This window comes from Rhinichthys klamathensis, unplaced genomic scaffold, assembly GCF_029890125.1.
Source record: "Rhinichthys klamathensis goyatoka isolate OS25496 unplaced genomic scaffold, OSU_Roscu_1.1 h1tg000064l_1, whole genome shotgun sequence".
NCBI lineage: Eukaryota > Metazoa > Chordata > Actinopteri > Cypriniformes > Leuciscidae > Rhinichthys > Rhinichthys klamathensis.
Genome location: NW_026606607.1, coordinates 5,571,685 through 5,595,689, shown reverse-complemented (window position 1 = coordinate 5,595,689; position 24,005 = coordinate 5,571,685). Strand labels below are relative to the sequence as shown.

The 24,005-nt window shown below is 38.6% G+C and overlaps 1 protein-coding gene across 6 annotated transcripts in view; it reads left to right on the top strand.

Moving 5' to 3' along the window:
- Positions 1-24,005, top strand: part of pfkpa (phosphofructokinase, platelet a) — a 305,449-nt gene that overhangs the window by 5,231 nt on the left and 276,213 nt on the right. For 3 of the 6 annotated variants that reach the window (XM_056249929.1, XM_056249925.1, XM_056249926.1), the window contains exons 2-13: positions 1,863-1,936; positions 2,705-2,782; positions 6,341-6,530; positions 7,586-7,751; positions 7,861-7,905; positions 8,044-8,152; positions 9,995-10,090; positions 12,975-13,067; positions 13,592-13,717; positions 14,177-14,241; positions 15,649-15,718; positions 17,766-17,912. In XM_056249929.1, coding sequence (XP_056105904.1) covers positions 1,863-1,936; positions 2,705-2,782; positions 6,341-6,530; positions 7,586-7,751; positions 7,861-7,905; positions 8,044-8,152; positions 9,995-10,090; positions 12,975-13,067; positions 13,592-13,717; positions 14,177-14,241; positions 15,649-15,718; positions 17,766-17,912 — 1,259 coding nt within the window. Of the gene's footprint in view, positions 1-1,862; positions 1,937-2,704; positions 2,783-6,340; positions 6,531-7,585; positions 7,752-7,860; positions 7,906-8,043; positions 8,153-9,994; positions 10,091-11,455; positions 11,552-12,974; positions 13,068-13,591; positions 13,718-14,176; positions 14,242-15,648; positions 15,719-17,765; positions 17,913-24,005 lie in introns of all 6 variants that reach the window. The other 3 variants (XM_056249924.1, XM_056249927.1, XM_056249930.1) reach the window with 1 other exon arrangement.

Here is a 24,005-nt window from a genome sequence, read left to right as displayed (position 1 = left end):
CCTAACATAGTGGGACACTATACTGTCAAAGAGCACTATCCTTCGGATGAGACGTTAAACCGAGGTCCTGACTCTCTGTGGTCACAAAAGTCCCAGGATGTCTTTCGGAGTAGGGGTGTAACCCCGGCATCCTGGCCAAATTTGCAGTATGGCTGCCGTCGCATCATCCAGGTGGAGCTGCACATTGGTGGTGGTTGAGGAGATTTCCCCCTTCTATGTAAAGCGCTTTGAGTGCCGAGAAAAGCTCTATATAAAATGTAATGAATTATTATTATTATTATTAAAACATATCAAAACTTCAAAACAAAATCATTCTTCAGCTCATTTGCAGGAGCTGCAGAATTGCAATGCATGCTCCTTACAGATGCAAATGCCACATTTTGAGCAGGTGGTGGAGATTTTTCTTTTTTTGTTAGGGCAGAAACTGCACCCCCTCCTCCTCTTGTCATGGATGTCTGCAGACCCACTTTCCTCTGAATTTTCTGCTCAGTTTGAAATTGCCGCACCAAAGATGTGCACAGCTTTATAACTTTTGCATCAACCGCACTTGTATGATTTCTCAACTAGTCTAATCCAAAACAAAGGCAGACTTTGTTTTGGATCCCTCGCAGCTACATCTTTGTGTTGCCGCAAGATGAAAGGTGTTATTATTGTCTAAGGACTGACTGCATGGCTGTGTTTGTGCCTCTACGTATGTGAGAAATTATCAATTAACTTTGAAACATAGACTGCTAAAAGAAAACGAAGCTGTGTCAAAGGTTCATGTCTGTGCGTAAAATACGCATGAATCAAACCGAAAGAAAACAATGCAGTGAGAAGCGCTTTCTCTTGCTAAATGCACACACACACACACACACACACACACACACACACACACACACACACACACACACACACACACACACACACACACACACACACAGACACACACACACACACACACACACACGCCTACACACACATCATACACCACTGACACACACACACACAGAGAGAGAGAGAGAGAGAGAGAGAGTAGACAGAAAGGGTAAAATATGACCTTCAGGATATTGTGATTTGTCACTCGCCTAAACACCATGTATTATATTTAGGCCCTACACACACACACTTTTGTCAACGCAGACACACATTGCTCCCAGACATCCACACATACTCAGAAACATAATTTTAGATCATTGAGCCATTAAAATGCTTCATAACACAGTCAATAGTGCCCCTAGTGGAAACCAGGAAAATAACATGCATTTCCACCCATAGGGAATACCTATGTAGTGACGTCATCTGGTGGAATACACTATATAATGCAAATGTAATGCTTTTGCTTCAAAATGAAAGGATGTTTCAACATAAATCATGATTCGTGTATTAATGATGGCCCCGGCTTTAAACAACGTTTTAATGGGTTTCAATGGGACATTTTTGTCCATTATGGTGCTGAGTGTTACTATTTGTTCTACACAGAGTGTGTTATACATATTTTGCAAAATGGGATAATTTTTTTACATTTATCTAAAAAGTCACAATTTTGCCAAATTACATACCATTTGCATTAAAACAGCCAAAATGGTCAAAGAAATTAAACTGCAAAAGACCAAAAATGTCCCTAATGCAGCACAAGGGTTAAGTTTGAAGTGAGTGAGTTCTTGATTTTGAGTGAGTTGTTATAGGAGGAGGCTAGCAACAGTTTACCAAATATAGAAGAAAATGACTTCCCCTAAAAGTTTTTATAATATGAGCTGTACAAAAACATTACAATATCAAGTGCAAACCTACACAAATAGCCATTTATAACCTGTTTTAATAGTATTATACTATAGATATCCCTATATGAAGTGTTTTGTGTGGTGTTTCTCTACATCCAGGGATGAATGCTGCTGTTCGGGCTGTTGTCCGTATGGGAATCTATGTAGGAGCCAAAGTCTACTTCGTTCATGAGGTCAGTCTCTAGTTCATCCATACGAAATTCAGATGATACTAAGACTGGTATGTATTTACATGCTGTATATACTTTGTGTAAACATTAAGACAAACTAGTGTCTATGTCAGTACTGTGTAACATATTGGTCTAATAGCTCTCGATGTTGCCCTTTCCAAATGGCCAATCATTTATTTCCAATATAAAAATGTTAATACTCAAGAGGTATTATGAGTATACACACAGCCTTTTTAGTTAAATAAGTCATGCATTATAAATTATATTAATCTACTACAGAGTTGTTGGAATAGCAGAACTGTTTTGAGTTAAAGGCCTAAATACCTGGTCTCATATAAACATGAATTTTCCATTAGCATCACATGGCATGTAAGCCCTGAGATGTCTGGCTGTGATTGGCCAAATACCTTCGCCCACTGTGCTCTTATGCAATGGCTTCAGTGAAGAAACCCACACATCCATTTTCTCCTGATTCCACCCTCATTCTTTAAGGTGAAACGTGTCATTTGTTAAAATGTTTGCTAAGGCAAGTGTTTGCAAGTGCTGCTAATGATGCAGAAATGACACACTTCATCTTTAATATCAAGATTGTGCCATGTAGAGACATTTTGTGAACACAAAGCCATGTCTTTGCCAAGCCAGAACATTGCGTGCCAATCTCAGTAAGCTGCTTCATACGATTACCTGCAGAATTGAATTCATTTCTGGTGACTAAGAGGTCATTGAAGGATAGGAGGATTTTGTTCATGTGTTTGTGTGTGTGTCTTACAGGGTTATCAGGGTATGGTGGATGGAGGCGACAACATCAAGGAGGCGAAATGGGAGAGTGTGTCCAGCATGCTGCAAGTGGTGAGTGTGATGAGAATCATACGACCCCTCAGAGCACTTATACTATACATACCTCTGCTCGTTCTGTCACAAGGTTATCGGTTACTATTCATAGTCCCCACAAATTTAAGGCCATATAAAAGTCTCAAATATCTTAAATGGTCTAAAAAAAGTCTGATTTCTAGAGGTATTTTGGGATAGAAAACAGGAATACAGCCTAATGTGATTGATTATTAGACTTTAAAAGGCTATGATTTAATTTAATGCGAGCGATGCACAACGTAACATGCGCTGTTGCGCATTCTATAGGCTTGCGGTTTCAGAGCAGTTCGCAATAAATTAATAATATCATGCATTTATGCCAAGCGATTGCTTATGATCAACTCTTGATCATTTATGAAAATGTTTACCTTCAGTGTTTATATCATAGATGCAAACGTGTTGCCTCGTTCTAACAAGCACTGCTGCTTTGTAAACGGGTTACCAGCGCAACCTACTGAGTGTTAGTCCGGTTCTGTTGTGGATCCGCGTTCAGTGCCGCTGCTGACGTGTGTCTGGTGCGTCCGTGTATTTGGGTTCAAAGAAATATGGCTGGGCAAAAAAATTCAAGTCTTCCTCTGTGTGGAAATCCTTAGACATGTTTGCGAAGATTGTTTTGTTTCCAGCGTGCGTCTCCCTCAGACTGTAAACGAAGCTCGGGCGCACCAGACACACGTCAGCAGCGTCTTACGTCAGCGGCGGCACTGAACGCGGATCCACAACAGAACCAGAATACACACACACACACACACACACACACACACCAGACACACGTCAGCAGCGTCTTACGTCAGCAGCGGCACTGAACGCGGATCCACAACAGAACCGGAAGACAATACAATGCTGAATAAAGTCGTAGTTTTTGTTATTTTTGGACAAAATGTATTTTCGATGCTTCAAAACATTCTAACTAACCCACTGATGTCACATGGACTACTTTGATGATGTCTTTATTTCCTTTCTGGACAAGGACAGTATACCGTACATACATTTCCAATGGAGGGACAGAAAGCTCTCAAACTAAATCTAAAATATCTTAAAAGGGTCATATAATGCCATTTTTGTACAAGCTAATATGATTCTTTAGGGTCTAAATTAAAAGTTGGTAATATACTTTAATTAAAAATTCTCATTAGTATTGTAAGAAAACAGTTATTTTACCTGGTCAAAAACAGCTCTGTTTTCAGCACGCGGTTTCAGTGCATATGCCTTTAATGATCATGAGCTGCGCTCACTCCACCCCTCTGTTCTGTGCGTACATGTTTATAACACAATAACCATAACGCGTTGTTCAGTATAAACGTGGGATTATGAATTATATTGAGAACGTCATACATAGAAAACATGCCGTAATGTACCCTGAGTGTAAACCTTAGACACATTCATCGTGAACCGTGCAGCTAGCGATTTGCAAAGATATACATATTAATATAAAGGTTAATAAAACGTTACACTCACTTCAGTTGTTCTAGAGGTTCAGCAGGAAACACGAATATCTGGTACCAATCCTTTTTTCATGAGCAGCTTCTTAGCAAAACCAGCTTTATACTGACCCTCGTTTATAAAGCAGTCTGGTGAGAAATGATTCGCGCAAACATGAGAGCATTGACGTTGCTCGTGGAGAATATTCCCTTCGAAAACAAACTCAGCCACTGCATCTTCAGCGTTTCGGATTTAGGAACATTAAAATGACTGTGTTCGTTATTACACCCAAGAACAGAACACCACAATCGCTTAGACGCCATTCTGCTCATAGACAGTGCTCCAGCATATCAACAATGACCGCGCCGGTCTGCGCGAACTATGATTGACAGCTCCCTCATGAGCGAGGGCGGGTCTGTGTTGAAACGCTCCTGTCATTCAACAATCACGGGAGGGGCTTCCGAGCGTGTGACGTCACACGGTCGAACGGCTCGATTTGAGGCAGGGGAAAACATATAAGGAGATTAAACAAAAACACTGGATGGATTTTTATCATTATATGATGGTTGTGTACAGGCACTGCCAACACACATTTCAGTACAATCTTTTTAAAGTCCTTAAAAACACATTTAAAGTCCTTACACTGGCTCCCAATTAGATACAGGATTAATTTTAAGGCACTCTTATTAGTTTTTAAGTCAATAAAGGGGATGGGACCTAAATATCTTCATGATATGTTTAAACAGTATACTCAACCAAGACCCCTTAGATCACAGCATAAACAGCTTCTACTAAAACCCATTGTTAGAACAAAACAAGGGGAAGCTGCTTTTGAATATTTCGGCGTCCATCTCTGGAACCAGCTTCCAGAAAACATTAAAAATGCTCCAACTATTACAATTTTTAAAAATAGATTAAAGACCAAGCTTTTTTCAGATGCTTTTTGTAGTTAATGCATAATGAATGTATGTGTATGTATATGTATATGTGTGTATATGTATGTATATGTATGTTGGTTCATTATTTAATATTTTTGTGTATTAATCTTTTTAATGTCTTTTGCTGGTGTTTTATATATATATCATTTTAACTATTTATGCCATATTGTGTGAAGCGCATTGTATTGCTGCTATGTATGAAATGTGCTATACAAATAAAATTGCCTTGCCTTGCCTTACAATCAACTTGAAAAAGTGCATGTAGCATTATATGACCCCTTTAAACTGTGTTCCGAAGATGAACGAAGAAGGTCTTACGGGCTTGGGACGACATGAATGAGAGTCATTAATGACATCATTTTCACTTTGGGTGAACTAACCCTTTAATGTATTTGGTCTTGGTGGACTAGATCTGTTACGCTGCTGCTGCTGATTTTGATTATTGCTGCTGTTTGAATGGCCTTGCAACTGCTAATAGATACACTGACATGCTGCTGTGGGCAATAGCATGTAAGATATGCTGCCGCTGCATAAACAGACATGCATAAATCTCGTAGCAGATCTAGGCAGGTAGAGCTGGGGGAGGTGGAGGGTTTCAGAGGAACTAGCTTACAGCAAACAATGAACCAGACTATTTAAATGTTGAGCAAGCAATCTCGTTGGCTGCAGGATCAGCAGAGGCTAGTCAGCTTGTGTCATGCTGTAATGATGTGATTGCTTGTAGATTGCATGTTAAGGACCTTTATTACTGGGGTTTCATTACTGAAATAGATATTTATAATTTTGACTCATCCTTTTTCTTAAAAAAATAGTTTAAAGACTGAAATGGGAGGTTTATCATTTTATGCAAGTGTTTGGCTATGTCAAAACCTGTATTATTTGAATTGTATTGTTACAATCATTATATTTACAGTCATTTTACAGTTTAAGATGTTACCATGGACATTGTCCTATACCTTACCCATAAAGGTATTCATTTTATTTGTGCAAGTCTTAAAAAGCCTTACATTTGATTTCAAAACCCTGCAGATACCCTTACCACCCGTGATCTCACAAGGAGAAACTGATATCTTTAAATGTCACAGGGTGCTCTGACCATTCAGCAAACACCAAGTAATGGGCCAATACCTTTTCAATCTCATGTTTACAATGGTTAAGATTTTGTGTGATTGTGTTTCAGGGCGGCACTGTTATCGGCAGCGCACGATGCAAAGATTTCCGCACGCATGAGGGTCGTCTGAAGGCGGCTCATAACCTGGTGAAAAGGGGGATCACCAACCTGTGCGTGATTGGAGGAGACGGCAGTTTGACCGGGGCCAATCTCTTCAGAGAGGAGTGGAGCGGCCTGCTGGCAGAGCTGGTCCAGCAAGGTATGAGCTGCAGACGACACAATAGAAATACAATTAGTTTATTGAGGGTGTTGTTGTTTTTTTCACATACAAAGAGTTCTAGCTATCTTTAGCTTAAAGGGTTAGTTCACCCAAAAATGAAAGTTCTGTCAGTAATTACTCACCCTCATGTTGTTCAACCCCGTAAGACTTTCGTTCGTCTTCGGACCACAAATTAAGATATTTTTGATTAAATCTGAGAGCTGGATCACTCCTCCATAGGCTTCTAAAGGTATCGAAACTGGCCGGCCCAAAAGTAATGAAAGACATCGTTAAAATAGTCCGAGTGACTACAGTGGCTCAACCTTAAGTTTATCAAGCGACGAGAATACTTTTTGTGCGCAAAAAACAAACAAAAATAACGACTTTATTCAACTAATCATTTCCTTCTCTGTTCGGCCGTGATATTTCACATAGTAAAACTACGCAAAGCTTCTAGGTTGTACGTCACGCATCACACACATGACCAGCGTCGGCCAATAGTGAGCCTGCGTGTAACGTGCAACCTAGAAGCTTTGCGCAATATCACTACGTGAAATATCACGGCCCACAGAGAAGGAAATGATTAGTTTAATAAAGTCGTTATTTTTGTTTGTTTTTTGCGCACAAAAAGTATTCTCGTCGCTTGATAAGCTTAAGGTTGAGCCACTGTAGTCACTCGGACTATTTTAACGATGTCTTTGATAAATTTTCTGGGCCGGCCAGTTTCGATCCCTTAAGAAGCCTATAGAGGAGTGATCCAGCTCTCAGATTTAATCAAAAATATCTTAATTTGTGTTCCGGAAATGAACGAAAGTCTTACGGGGTTGGAACAACATGAGGGTGAGTAATTACTGACAGAATTTTCATTTTTGGGTGAACTATCCCTTTAAATTTATCTGAATTTTGAAAATATTGGTAACTATTTAATTAGGCTTAAATTAGGCCAAAAAATTAAGATCAAACAGTTTGATATGCAAATAATAATTCAAAAATATTGTCTAGAATTTGATCTTATGAGCTTTCATGTTGCATTTTTTTGTTATTTTTTATTATAGATCTGATTGATGAGGAGGCGGCTCAGAAATACTCTGCTCTTCACATTGTGGGCATGGTGGGCTCTATTGACAATGACTTCTGTGGCACCGACATGACAATAGGAACAGACTCAGCCCTCCACAGAATCATTGAGGTGGTGGATGCAATCATGACTACAGCTCAGAGGTACTTCAACAGCACATAACAAAGCAGAATAAGTTACCAGTTGTGCAAGTTGCTGCCAAGTTTTGAATGATTCACATTTATTGGCTAATAATATTTTTGTGGTTTACAGTCACCAGAGGACATTTGTGCTGGAGGTGATGGGCAGGCATTGTGGGTAAGATTATTACATATTAGCCCTGGATTTGTTCAAAACATATTATTGGTATGTTTTTTGCGTTTTAACGATGAAATGATGCTGTCTACTGTCAAATCAGACACTGTTTTCTATATCTCTATGCGCTTGTGTATGAAGCTATCTGGCATTGGTGAGCGCCCTGGCATGTGGAGCTGACTGGGTGTTGATTCCTGAAATGCCCCCTGAGGATGGCTGGGAAGAGAAAATGTGTCAAAAACTCTCTGCGGTAAAACAAAAATACATAATTTCTACCAAATCTACATGCAGCACACGTGATATACTTCTTATGGTATTAGTGCTCACCCTTTCTTTCAGATTTATTCTTACTAGTTTTTCACCTGAAAAATCGTCAAAACCATTAAATATGCTTGTGGTTGTACACAGTTTTGTGGAAGTGATTCTAAAACTGTTGCTTATTTAATAAATTAGATGAATACAGTTAAGATTCACTCATGATAAAGTAGAATGTTCACTGAAATGTATAGACAAGTTTATGAGCCGTTTCCGCTCTACATCCTAAACTCCTCCCGTCGATGCAACCCACTTCCGTTCTGGCGGTCTGGGTTTGTTTTGCTAGCTAGCTTCGACAAAGCGCTGATATCGCAGTGACATAACAATTACAACATGAAGAAAGGTGGTTCGGGAACGATGTGTGTGATAGTTGGTTGTAAACACTCGAGAAAGCACCTGAACGAGTGGTTAGATAGAGAGTTCTACGACCGCAAACCAGCTACGAAGAGGTCCATGCGCTCCATTGTTTACACACAAACACACTCACACAGTATCGCGCCCGCGCCTCTCTCTCACACACAGTTCGATCGCCTAATTATTATCATCATGGCTCACACACACACACACTTTGCACTCTAGCTAAGAAGCCTATGATATAGTTCGGATCGTCAGGAGGACATTCACTGACAGCGCGTTCTCTTTTGTCTAGTCGCGCATGAGTGGTTAAAGCATTTGCGTGAATAAGAGAATGGTCATAACCCTAGCAAAAGGATGACAGAAAGAACAGATGTTGCGTTTGCATTAAATATTTTAACACGTTAAAGCTGGACAAAAATGAATCGGGAAAATATTTTTCTCACGGCCGCACGCCGGAGATCCGGCACGGTGGCGAAAAGTGATTGCATTATTTATTGCAATAAGTAGAGGCTTCAATCGTTTTGTTGTAAGTAGAATAGGCTACTGCATTTTAAGGGGTTAGTTTCGACATTTAAAGGTATTTTAACCGGTAAAATGGTTGGTTGGTACACAGCAGGTAAAACAATGCAGAGTCATAAGGATAATTGCAAAAGAGATCATGTCTTTATTTATAGCTCAGCAGTAAGTCATGTTATAGGTTACAGTCCGTTTTCCAAATACAAACACGTATTCCATCCGCAACAACATGCTTCTTTTATTTCCTATAATCATGTAAATGTCTTCCCTGATTAAGCTATAAACTGCAAACACTTATTTAGCCACAATTGTTGTTATTATGTTAAAAGAAACATTAAAGTAACACACAGATACATTTGCTATTACCACGGACATAAACTGATAGTTATTTGCACGTTATGTCTGTTTTATCTAGCTGTGTATGACATGACACAACCGACTTTGTTGCTGTGCAGATATTGATATGCCTCGACGGCTTTCAGATTGTCCAATTGCTTTTCCATCTATTGCCATGGATTGCACGAAGTAGGAGCAAATCTCGCTGTACGTTATGCTGGGCCACGTCGTCATGTTAGTGTTCTGCACTGAATTCGGGTGGGGGATAGTAACGCCATCTCCAGTCGTGGAACCGTCGCTGTGTACACCGGCAGACGCTGTGTGCAAACCTCTTCCGGCGGAAATGAAGTGCATTTAAGTAGAGTTATGGCGGCGCCCATGATTTGGCGCGTAAACTTGTGTATAGCTTTCCATCACTACTTGCTAGAGACGTAGCTTCCTCAGTAATTTACAGTAATTCATCCCAGAGTCATCTGTGTACAATGAATTCATTTTCCACTTCCAGAATTGATTCTTCTGTTTGTAACATGCCTATGTTTTTGTGGAACAAATGTGTTCACTGCCCCAGACTCGATCCAGAGGTTCAAGGTTGAACATAATCATAGTCGCTGAAGGAGCCATTGACAGACATGGAAAAGCTATTACTTCTAGTATAGTCAAGGATGTGAGTACTGGATGTTTTCAAAGGGAGAGAGCAAAAATCTGGAATCCTCTAGAACTGCAGTTGCCCATCTCCAATAAAACTCCAAAAAGACCTGAAGACTTGTTGCAAAAACATGCTTCAAATTCTACCACTTGCCACACGATGTACAAGGGCTTTCACACTGACAGTGATAAATGGTGCACAAATCATTCTTTTTCAATAAGATCTGGCAATTTGAGGCATCATAATCGACAAAGATCTTTGGCAAAGTGTTTAGCACAACTGCCTAAAGCATTTGAAAACCAAGTGAAGTCTGCGAACAACAAAAACCTCGACCAACAAAAAGTAAAGTGACTTGTGGACCATGATCAACAGTAAAGGAACTTTTCGATCCAACAAAATAGGGACTTCAAGGCATTGACTAACAACACAGACACTTGGAGACATCGGACAACAAAACAGTGACTTGTAGACATTGACCAACTGTACTGCAACTTGGTGACCTCGACCAACATTATATAGACGGCCACTTGGAGATCTCGACCAACAGTACTGCAACTTGGTGACCATAACCAAAAGTGTAACAACTTGGTGACCATGATCAACAGTACAGCAACTTCTCAATCAACAGTATAGCTACTTTAAAACCTTGTCCAACAGCACAGCCACCTGTAGTCCTTGACCAACAGTACAGGGCATTGGCGACCTCAACCGAAAGTACAGCAACTTGGCGAACAATTCCAGACCTTGACCAACAACACAGCCGTGTGCTGACCTCGACCAAAAGTATAGCAACTTGGAAACCTCAACCAATAGAATATGAACAGTGACTTGGTTACCTCAATCTACAGTACAGCAACTTGCTGACCAATAGTATATTGACTTTAAGACCTTGACCAACTGCACAGCCATTCGAGGACCTCGAACAACAGTATAGCGACTTGGTGACCATGTTCAACAGTACAGCAACTGCTTGGCCAACAGCACTTGAACAACAATATAGAAACTTGTAGACATTGACCAACAGTACAGCAACTTGCCAACCAACCATGTACCTTAAAGACCTTGAACAGCAGTACAGCCATTTGGAGTCCTTGACCAAAAGTACAGCGACTTGGCGAACAATTTAATTGAATTGCTGTTAGAAAGAATGCACCTTAACTGGGTCGTGTGGTGTAGTGGTTAAAGATCTGGGTAGGTGATCTTGCATGGAGCAAGCCACTGTCATTACTTTGAGCAACTTGAGCAAAAGTTGCTTTATTAGAAATGGTGTTTCAGTAAGTGTCTATTTACTTCATGGGCCACTTCTGCAGCCTCAATTCCAGCTTTTTGAATCTCTCCCGTTGTTTTTGTCATCAGTTTGTGACCTGTCTCTTACCCTCATAGAAACGGGCAGGAATGAAAAGGCTGAATATCATAATAGTAGCTGAAGGTGCGATTGATCGTAACAACCAGCCCATTACCTCAGAACATGTAAAGAATGTAAGTACATGGTGTATAGAGATCCAGCTCCTGCATTGATCCCTGACCTCTCTGAGCTCTGTGTGTGCTCCCTCTCTGGCTTTGTCCTGTGTGGTTTGCTTAAACACACCCACACTCTTTTCTGGTAAGGCACATGTGGTCACCTCGAACATAACCAGCTATGGCTATCCTCTACTTACTGTAACTACTGCACGGCATCAGTGCATAAGTGTCTTGAATGCTACCCGAAGCAGGAGCATGCGACATTTTGTAGTGCTTTACAGTTCAGTCTTATCTGTTCTTTTCTTTAGAATAATTTGTGTTACAAGGAACATTAGGTAAGCGTCACCATTAGCATTGCTCATACTTTATTTTTAAAAACCTCTAACCCTATATTTTAAACTTCATTGCATATATTGTCCCACTTTATTTGTGCAACTGAGACTAACGATACACTTGCAACAAAAAATAATTAACTTAAACTTTCCAGAATACCATAAACTACTGTATATGTGTGGGAGCCTAAGCCTTATCATGGGACAAAATATCATAGAAATATGGGAATTTTCTTCAGACAGACAATGTAAGAATCTAGTTTTAGTCATGCTTGTGGAAACTTTATGTTTTCTTTGTTCAGGTTATAAATAGTGAAATGAAGTACATTTCCTCACCCTGAAAAAGGTCCTGCAGGAGTTGAATTATTTACAATGTTTACCACCGTCTCTAACACTAACCGCTAAAAGATGGGTTCTAATTTACTGACTAGCATGGGACGCTGTTCTGATTTCACCAATTAATGCTAAATCTCTTAATCTGCATGTGTGTTGCAGCTTTCTTGTGAATCTTTCTGCTAAATGCATGTAGTACTATGACTGATTTGTGTCTTCTGTGCTTGTACTTCGGTTTATCATTAAATTACTTTATACTGTATACAATTTATATTCAGCAAAACATATAAAGGAACAGTTCACCCACAAATTAAAACTCTGGCATTTTTTACTCACTCATTAATGTCTCATATGACATTGTTTTTTCAGTAGAATGCCAGAGGAGATGTTATAGGTTAACGCAGCTCTTTTAAATACAACAAAAGTGTACGGTGACCAGGGGCCGTCTAACTTTTAAAAAGACAGAAGCATTATAAAAGTGGTCCATACGAATCATGGACTGTATTAAACTGTGACCTGTTCTTAACACAAAGCTAAGTTAAAATCTTAAGCTTTAAAATCGTTAAGTTTTGGGTTAATATATATATGATTTATAAACATTATGAAGAAATGTTGTACTTCAAATTCAAAATGCTCATAGACATTTGCTCTATTTGGAATTAAATGTTATCTTGCGTGATGGACAAGACGTTTTGTTGACAAAATATGACCTAAAACCTCTAAATTCCCTTGATTCCTATAATTCAAGTTTAAATCTTCTTTATTTCCTTTTCCAGCTGGTGGTTCAGTGTCTGGGCTTCGACACGCGTGTGACCATCCTGGGCCACGTCCAGAGAGGAGGGACCCCCTCAGCATTTGACAGGATTCTGGTGAGAAACTCTTTAGGATAAAAACAGAAGGGTTGTGGGGAGCTTACATTCATTACATAAACAGATTTCATGTCCACACACTGCAATTGCTCCGCTGTTCTAAAGTGCACTCTGGGGAACTGAGACAAAAATAATGCCGGAAAAGAAAGGCAGCTTCTTTCCTAAGTGGTCCATTTATTTTCAACATTATGTTTATGTACATATTATGTGGCATGCTGTCGATTAACACAAACAACACTTACAGGAGGAAAAGTATAATAACCCTTGGATTCAACATGCATAACTTGGTTCTTGAATAAGCAACAGCAATAGACAAACACAGATAACACACAAAAAAAATATTTCCTCTTGGATATCTTTATCGAACACATTCTCAGTGCTGGGTGGAAACCATATGTAAATCCCTAGGGTGATTTAAAATGGAATTTTCTGTAAATGAAACTATTTCTATGCATAAAGTGAAGATTACATTTAAGCAGGCTAAAGCATTACTGATTGCAATGCTGTTTCGTGTTTGTTGTCAGGCCAGTCGCATGGGTGTGGAGGCGGTTCTGGCGCTGCTTGAGACCACTGCAAACACGCCAGCCTGCGTGGTGTCTCTGTGTGGGAACCAGTCTGTGCGGCTGCCCCTCATGGAGTGTGTGCAGATGGTAAGGCTTGGACAGATGCCACATCGGGTTTAGTGCTGTGATGATAAAGATCCACGCTCATGCAGTTCAGCAGAGGAATGAGAGCATTGCATTACTGCCGCACTCATGAATCACTCTGGCATTTGCATCCCTATGAGCTGAATTGAATTATATTTATTTACATTTAAATATTTAATAACATGTCATTGTATATTTAAATAAAAATTATAATAATAAAATAAAAAAATATATAAAAAATATAATTAAATAAAATGTGTCTGGACAGGTTGATTTACATTAATGGAAAATGTGCTTCATTGAAATTGACATTATTTTCACATTCTTTGTGGAAAATATTATTGTTTCTTTCGATGTTGATATGAAATATGACCCAGACAGTGTTTCCAACAAATCAATTCAACCCCAACATAATACATGTCATAATATCATTCTAATGGAAGTGCTTTTTCTGCCTTGTAGACTCAGCAGGTGCAGAAGGCCATGGATGAGAAGAAGTTTGAAGAGGCAGTGCGGCTACGTGGCAGGTGCGTTTGCTACATTTAGTTTGAAACTTTGCTACTTTTAGTAGCTTGACTGCAGTTTAACTTTGACTGCGAGTAGCATGCACATTGCACACTGCTTTTAGAAAGTTTTGGGTTGGTACGATTTTTTAAGATTTTATGAAAGAATAGTCTTGTGCTCACCAAGACTGCATTTATTTGATCAAAAATACAGTGAAACAGTAATATCGTGAAATATTATCACAGTGTAAAATAACTGTTTTCTATTTTAATATATTTTAAACTGTAATTTATTCCTGTGATCAAAGCTGAACTTTCAGCATCATCACTCCAGTCTTCAGTGTCACATGATCTTCAGAAATCATTCTAATATGATGATTTGATGCTCAAGAAACATTTATTATCAATGTTGAAAACCGTTAAAGTTTTCGGTAACACTTTACTTGAAGGGCTGTGCATAAGACTAACATGACACCTTCATAATCATGACATGACACATGTTATGAATATGAAGGAAGTTGTATGCATGTTTATGACAACTGTCAGTCATTAAGTGTCATTCGCTCAGTTATGTCATTTTTAATGCAAATATGACATTGTTTGAAATGTCTTTGTTATGACACCTTGACATAAACAAATACATCATAACCTGTCAGGGTCTTTGTCATGACAACTTGACATTACTAAGACAACACAACCTGCCATAAACATGACACAGCAGATTAATGATCAAACTTAAGAAACCACTTAGCTTTATTGGTTAACATTACATTAAACTGTCAGGTGGTTGGTTTTGACATTGGCTGTCATGAAGCCATTATAACTTTTTAATGACAAATTGAATGTGTACCACTGTAGTTGAGGTCACGAAAAATATTCATGACACAGTTATAATGGCCTCATGACAGCCAGTGTCAAAACCAACCACATGACAGTTTAATTTAATTTAATGTCAAGTTGTCATGTCAAATACACTGACAGGTTATGATGTTATGGTTTATGTCAAGATGTCATAACAAAGACATCTTAAACAATGTCATATTTGCATTCAAAATGTCATTATTGAGCGAAAGACACTTAATGACAGTTGTCATAAACATGCATAAACCCTACTTCATATTCATGACATATGTCATGTCATGGTTATGAAGGTGTCATGTCAGTCTTATGCACACCCCTTCAAGTAAAGTGTTACCAAGTTTTCTTTCAGGATTATTTGATGAATAGACAACATTTATTCAAAATGGATTTTTGTTTGTAACAATGTAAAAGTCACTTTTGATCCATTTAATATATCCTCTAAAACATTTTTTACTGACCCTAAACTTTTGAACGGTAGTGTGTGTATGTTGTATTCATTTTAACCATAACTACAAATATAACTCGTATTAAATATAAGAATAACACGTTTATGTTTGTGTGCAAATGCAGGAGCTTTGAGAACAACCTGAGGACTTACAAACTGCTGGCTCACCGTAAACCAGAGTCTGAACTTCCACACGTGAGTGTCGGACCCTGAGAGGGACGCCGGGTTTGTTTTACCCTGGTGATCTTTTACTCCATCTCAACACAACACCACCTCTGTTGACTGACATCAGCATGCTGTTAGGTCAAACTTAGCTATTCACAACCCTCAGTCCATGCCACCCCTAGCAGATGCTTCCAGTGGAAACCAAGATTAATTAGTCCTGTCACACATCCTGTGTGAATGCTTGTGGATAGTTATTTTTAGCTCTGTTCTCTAGCTAATATTATATCAATGGCACAATATCCTTAAAGGGCACATTTTTTGTAGCATTTATTTTTAGTGATCTAAGTGATCGGAATCATAATTTTCAGTTTTTTTCAGATAAAACTGAGAAAAACAACAACATGGATTCATATTAAAGGAAGCAAGCTATATTTAGAGACCAGAATATCATATCATTTTTGTAATGGACTCTTTTGAATTGGGCAATCTCCCAGAACACCCTAGGAACTACATAGCTATGCCCTGACAAGCATCCATGATACACTTGCATCATGGTGGCAACAACAAGTTTCTGCAGCTTAGATTCCACAAATGGTCTGCGTTGAGCATAAAACAATACAATAAAATTATGATAAATAATTCAAATAATTAAATCCCATAATTCCAGACGTCTCAATAACTGATTATTCTTCAAGGTTTACACTTGTTATTACCAATGAATGTTACAATTTTTTTTTATTACAAATGGCAATTTCTCGACAATTTATTTCCAGGAAAATATGTTTGAGCTTGACATTAACTGTCCCATCTGTTCCATGAAGACATTTACATGACTTTTCCACTTTTAAAAAGTTCCCTCCAGGTTTTCCAAGACCATGAAAACCCGGCATTAATGATTCCATGAAAAACTCCCATTTGGAAAGTGTACCAAGCAAAACCATTGGATTTTGAACCTGCCTTCATCCCATTTTCAGATTTCTGCTTTAGAAATGTATGCAAACTAGTGCATATTTAAATAGATAATGCATCATTTGCATATTTAATCATAACATAAAAAATTTTTAATACCTGTGGTGTCTTGCCTTTAAAGGGATAGTTCACCCAAAAATGAAAATTCTGTCATAATTTACTCACTCTCAAGTTGTTTCAAACCTGTATGAGTTTCTTTCTTCTGCTGAACACAAAAGAAGATATTTTGAAGAATGTTGGTGACCAGACAGTTGCTGGACCCCATTGACTTCCATAGTAGGAAAAAAAGATACTATGGAAGTCAATGGGGTCCAGCAACTGTCTGGTCACCAACATTCTTCAAAATATCTTCTTTTGTGTTCAGCAGAAGAAAGAAACTCATACAGGTTTGAAACAACTTGAGAGTGAGTAAATTATGACAGAATTTTCATTTTTGGGTGAACTATCCCTTTAAATAAGAATCTGGATTTTTAGCCGTTTTAGCTTACTTAAAATATTTGTCTTTTCTTATTTTAAATAATTTTAAGCTATTTTGTGGAAGCGTTTATAAGTGGTGGCTGATGCTTAGTATATTTTCTGTTGCTTTTCTAAAAGCCTTGCGTAGAGAACAGGAGTCTTGAATGGAAAAGCTGCTACAACACAGTCAGAAAAGTCGAAAGGGCCGCTTGTCCAGAAGTGTTCAGTCAATAATCATTCTCTGATGCTCCGGGCTGTGTGTCGAGTAAACGAAAGACCAAATTACCCTGCGCCTATTGGAATGGAAAACAGATTGATGAATGCCAACGGCTGGTTGGAAACATAGTTAAATTCCTAATAGGCATTGAGTGGTAAAAACAAAAACATGAGGATGATCAAGAAGCACAAGGCCACAAATATATAGACATACCTGCTAGTTATATAAATGAATATGACCATTTTAGTTTGCTCTTCACATCAGCCCACATGTATCCATCAGGACGCTTGCTGTATTTATTATAGACAACTGAACATAAGTCAGTAATGTAGCTGAAGCCTCGTATTAGCAAATGCTCGAGAAATGACCTAAATGTAATTTATTGACATATTTGTCAGCGTAATGAGCGATGTTATGTCTTCTTCCCCCATTCAGAGCAATTATAACGTGGCTGTGTTGAACGTGGGCGCCCCCGCGGCGGGCATGAACGCAGCCGTGCGCTCGGCTGTCAGAGTGGGCATCTCCGAGGGACACAAAATGTTTGCTGTCAGTGACGGTTTTGAAGGATTCTATAAGGGACAGGTAAATAAATATTTACTTTTATATTCCAGTATTTAAGAATCATCCAGTAGGATTTATACGCAATGGTTTATGGGAGTCATTCTGTAGGCGACGTAACACAAGAAACACAAACAATCATTACATATGAACAAAATCTTGTCCCACTTGGACCTCAAGGGGAAGCTGTTTATAATGCCAAAGGCCAAATGTGTTTTTTAAATGTATATAATATGATGTAGTAGAGGTTAAATAGTAGGATGGAGGATACAAATATATAAGTTGTATAGAGTATGCTAGTTTAATAGGCCAATAGGCTACATGTCTTTAAACATTAGTTGCTTTAGATACACTACCATTTAAAAGATTGTGAGAATATATATATATTTTTTTTTTGTAATTAAATACTTTTATTATTATCAAGGATGCATTCAATTTATCAAAAAAGACAGTAAATACATTTATAATGTCACAAAATATTTCTACAACAATATTAAGCAGAATGACTTTTCAACATTGATAATGTTTTTTTATTGAGCAGGAAATCAGGATCATGTGACACTGAAGAAGTAATGATGCTGGAAATTCAGCTTTGATATCACTGGATTAAATTACATTTTAAATTATATAAAATTTAAAATAAATGTTTTTACTGTATTTGTGCAGCCACATAAATGCAGCCTTGATGAGAATATGAGACTTCTTTCAAAACATTAAACAAATTTTACCTACCACAAACTTTTTAATGGTAGTATTCATGTTTTCATACGGCATTCAAGTTTTGTTGTGTGCACATTTTCCACATATTAACATCAAGGTTAAATAAAAAGCTTCCTTTATATAGGCCACATATACAAACATGAACACAAACACTGATTAACACTCACATCCAGTTGTGCCGATTGTATTGCTTCAGTAATAGCATTAAGAGCAGAGGGTACATTAACACGTTTAACCCATGAAAGCAGCACAGACAGCAGTGTCGCCACCTCTAGCCCTGCACTGCTGCTCTTTGCTCTGACGAAGAACACGACTGGATTAACGTAAACCAATTTACCACTGTAGTACCACTGTGTACTGATAGGGGGCGATGCGTAATCCCATTAGCCTTCTGCCGAGAGCTGTTGGAGGAATGGAGATAAACACAGAGCAACTAATTTCATTACATGGGCTGGGCCCTGGTGTAGAGAAAGACATGAGCCACTAATCGTCTTATTGAACAAACGCAAGGAGGATTACAAACTTGGGTAGAGTAAGCAGTGTCTCGTCATATCCATGTGTGTTATTATCAATAGCTTCAAAATGAATATTTTTTAACATCTTATTTTCTGCACTGCCCTGCAACATCGAGTTATTTTTTGCTAAGAGAAGTCTCATCCATGGCTGACCTCCATTAAGATCTCTTCAGCCAGTCTAATCCAATAAACCAGTGCATTTAGAAAGCACACGAGTGGTGATCACATTTATCCCATTTGCATCTCCATTTGAAAAACGTCCGGTCCTGGAGTTCCCCTGTCTTGCAGAGTTTTGCTCCAACCCCTAATAAAATATTCACCAGTATTCATCTTTTCATGCTGATTTAATTCATCTTTAATGCAGCGAGAAAGAAACGGAAAACATCATTAAGTTCTGTTGCTATCAAACTAACTGTAATTTAGCAAACTGTTGCTTCATTGATGAACATTAATGGTGGTGCAAAATGGATAAACCACATTACCCACGTCTTCCAAACCATACCAAACCCTACATATACACCGGCACCTCTTTATAATTTATATATATATATATTATATATATATAAATATATATATATAAAAAAAAAATTTATATATATAATTTAACTTTTCACTCTAACTTTGTTTAATCGTTTATTTAATATTTCCATTTATTATCACGGGTAAAGGGAATCGTTGTCTATCATTTGGCAATTGGTGATAAAAAAAAATGTTACAACAATATACTTTTTTTTTTTCGTTTTAAAGGGGTGATGAACTGAGAAATCAAATTTTCCTTGAGCTTTTGACATCTAAGAGGTCATCATATTATAAGAATATCCTGTAAGTTTCAGAGCTGAAAACGTCCTTGTTAGTCCAATAAAAGCTTTTATTGACATCAGGCTCAGCAAACGACTCGTTTTTCAAAGTGGGGAACTATGACGACAAAGAGGATAAAACACCACCCCCGCAGAAGAAGATCAACGCCTACTTCAACACGGACGGTTTAGCCCCGCCCACCGATTCGCGCATTACACGAAACTAGGGGTGTGCAAAGCAGCCGGTATTTGTATCTGTATTTGTATTTGTTGAGGGGGGAAAAGTATTCGTATTTGTATTCGTATTCGAGTAAAATTCAAAATAGGCCTAAAAATCTAGTTTGGAGTTGACTGGATTGTTGGGGGGGACGGGGGGGGGGGGGGGGCCCCAAAGCTTGACTAGCTTTCATAACGCACACACGCAAGGTCTCTCGCTCTCTCCCTCTCTCTGCCGTGCGCGCGCTACACGGTTTGGAGCACAGTATGTTCTCTCTCGCATGCGCGTTAGATTCCGGGAGATTTGAACTAATTTCAGGGAGCCGCTATCAATAGAGACTTGGGATGTCTGCGTACCATATAACTCCCACAAGTGCATACAATTCGACACAACTACACAAGCATTTTTTAACCGAACGTTAACGTTACTCTGTCAACAGCCTATTGTCTAAATTACCGAGCTAACAGAGCAAACAGAGCGAACATGAGAGCATCCGACTGCAGACGTCAATAATGCAGCGTAATGGAATAATCTCCCGATCAAACTCCGCTTCCCGAAAGTTATAAACTGCCTCCGGAACCCAGTTAAGGTACAAAAATCTATTCAACAAAAATAGTGATGCAGTTAAGTGTTTTTTCGCTCAGCCGAGCCCACTCTGTTGCTGTGTGGAGCAGCCTGTGTCAGTCACCTCTTCCTGAACCTCACTCACTCACTCCACTCATCCGTGCACGCACTGCGGTCTCGTGAGGAAACACAGCTTTTTGATATAAAGTTTTTCTTGTTCCCGAATACAATTATTTTTTCAAGTATTTGTTCGAAATAACTATTCGTAAAAAACACGTTATTTGTACCTTTCCGAATACCGTATTCGGGTTCGGCTCCACCCCTACACGAAACTCATTATAATATGCAAAACTGTTATCCACTCACAGCAGTGGGCGTTTACTTCCAAGTCTTCAATGCGAGACGCCCATAAAAACCGAGCGTTTTTGAGCTAGGCTCAAAACTAGGGTAGAAAATAGCCTATTACTTATTCATTTTGATGTTTTTGAATTTAAAAACCAAGGGAACATCATAAGCTGACCTCAGACAACAATATACAAAATTTAAAAAGCCAGTTCATGACCCCTTTAAAACATGAAGACGAGTCAGTGAATTTCATAACAGTGTTATGCCGGTGAAGAAGTCTCAATTTTATTTTAGAAGTCTTTTTTATTAATTTTTTTGCAGAAAATAAAAGTAAAAACTGACGAGCTTTGTTTTTGGCTCAAAAACAACGAGAGATAAATCCTACTTCAACGTGCTGATAACGGTATAACATATACTGTACGTAGTGAAAAAATAAGAAGAGAAATATTTTGTGTTAAACAAGTTGTTTTTGAAATAAAGCTGCTCTTAATTTTCATTAATGACTGATTATTGCGCTGTTCAGACATATTATAGACTGTTAATAATTTGAATTATAGGCCTATAATTTTATTGTATAATCGACCTAGATGTTTTTAAATCATTTTCAACGAGGAGTAAACTAATCTATCTAATCTTTTATTATCTCGCAGTGCGTCGGTTTTGCAGTGATGCACTATGAAATTATTGCGGTGCAAATGAATTGTAATTTCAATTTAATAATAAAAGTAGGCCTACCCTAATAATAATAATAATAATAATTTAATACATAAATTGGAAATGCTAAATCCTCTTGATATCGATAGGCTAGCTGATGCTTTTGATGATATCTCTGGTCTGGATACATGATATCATGGTATCTCATAGCATTTTCAGGCCCACAAAACGCCATTGTCGAGTTTTTAGTTGAAAATGGTGTTGTGTAAACGACCCATAACTAAGCTGCTCATTGGCATTTTGAAGTTTTAATAGTTCAAGTTCAAGTTCATTTTATTTATATAGCACATTTTATAGCAGCCACTGACTGACCAAAGTGCTTCACAGAACTACAAAATTAAAAGACACCAACACCATGCGTAGTAGCACATCATAGAACATTACAACAGATTAAGAACAGCTTAAAACGGGAGACCTTCAAGAAGTCTCAGAGACTATCAGTAGTAGAAAATAAAACAGAGAAGACAGTAACGGGTTTTAAACTAGTATCATACTCGAAGGAGAGAAATATAGAATAGACAAAAAAAAAAAAAAAAAAAAAAAAAAATATTAATAATAAATATATATACACTCACCTAAAGGATTATTAGGAACACCATACTAATACTGTGTTTGACCCCCTTTCGCCTTCAAAACTGCCTTAATTCTACGTGGCATTGATTCAACAAGGAGCTGAAAGCATTCTCTAGAAATGTTGGCCCATATTGATAGGATAGCATCTTGCAGTTGATGGAGATTTGTAGGATGCACATCAGGGCACGAAGCGCCCGTTCCACCACATCCCAAAGATGCTCTATTGGGTTGAGATCTGGTGACTGTGGAGGCCATTTTAGTACAGTGAACTCATTGTCATGTTCAAGAAACCAATTTGAAATGATTCGAGCTTTGTGACATGGTGCATTATCCTGCTGGAAGTAGCCATCAGAGGATGGGTACATGGTGGCCATAAAGGGATGGACATGATCAGAAACAATTCTCAGGTAGGCCGTGGCATTTAAACGATGCCCAGTTGGCACCAAGGGGCCTAAAGTGTGCCAAGAAAACATCCCCCACACAATTACACCACCACCACCAGCCTGCACAGTGGTAACACGGCATGATGGATCCATGTTCTCATTTTGTTTACGCCAAATTCTGACTCTACCATCTGAATGTCTCAACAGAAATCGAGACTCATCAGACCAGGCAACATTTTTCCAGTCTTTAACTCTCCAATTTTGGTGAGGTCTTGCAAATTGTAGCCTCTTTTTCCTATTTGTAGTGGAGATGAGTGGTACCCGGTGGGGTCTTCTGCTGTTGTAGCCCATCCGCCTCAAGGTTGTGCGTGTTGTGGCTTCACAAATGCTTTGCTGCATACCTCGGTTGTAACGAGTGGTTTTTTCAGTCAAAGTTGCTCTTCTATCAGCTCGAATCAGTCGGCCCATTCTCCTCTGACCTCTAGCATCAACAAGGCATTTTCGCCCACAGGACTGCCACATACTGGATGTTTTTCCCTTTTCACACCATTCTTTGTAAACCCTAGAAATGGTTGTGCGTGAAAATCCCAGTAACTGAGCAGATTGTGAAATACTCAGACCGGCCCGTCTGGCACCAACAACCATGCCACGCTCAAAATTGCTTAAATCACCTTTCTTTCCCATTCTGACATTCAGTTTGGAGTTCAGGAGATTGTCTTGACCAGGACCACACCCCTAAATGCATTGAAGCAACTGCCATGTGATTGGTTGATTAGATAATTGCATTAATGAGAAATTGAACAGGTGTTCCTAATAATCCTTTAGGTGAGTGTATATATACACCCATATATATAGATACATGCACACACATATATGTACACATATACACATATATATACCTGTACATGCACCTTATTTGTAGGCCAAAGAGAACAAGTGCGTTTTTAAAAGGGACTTAAAAGAAATCACAGAAGGGGCTATCCGAACGTCCAAGGGCAAATTGTTCCACAGCCGAGGCCCAACCACAGAAAAGGCTCGCTCCCCTCTACGTTTAAGTCTGCATTGAGGGACTTGTAACAGATTTTTTCCACCTGATCTCAGACTTCTTGACGGCGTGTAAGGTTGAAGCAGTTCAGTTAGGTAGCTAGGCGCTTGGTTGCATAGAGCTTTGTACACAAATAACAGGATTTTAAACTCAGTTCTGAAATGAATGGGCAACCAGTGAAGGGACCTCAGAATTGGGGTGATGTGGTCACTTTTACGACTATTAGTGAGGAATCTTGCAGCGG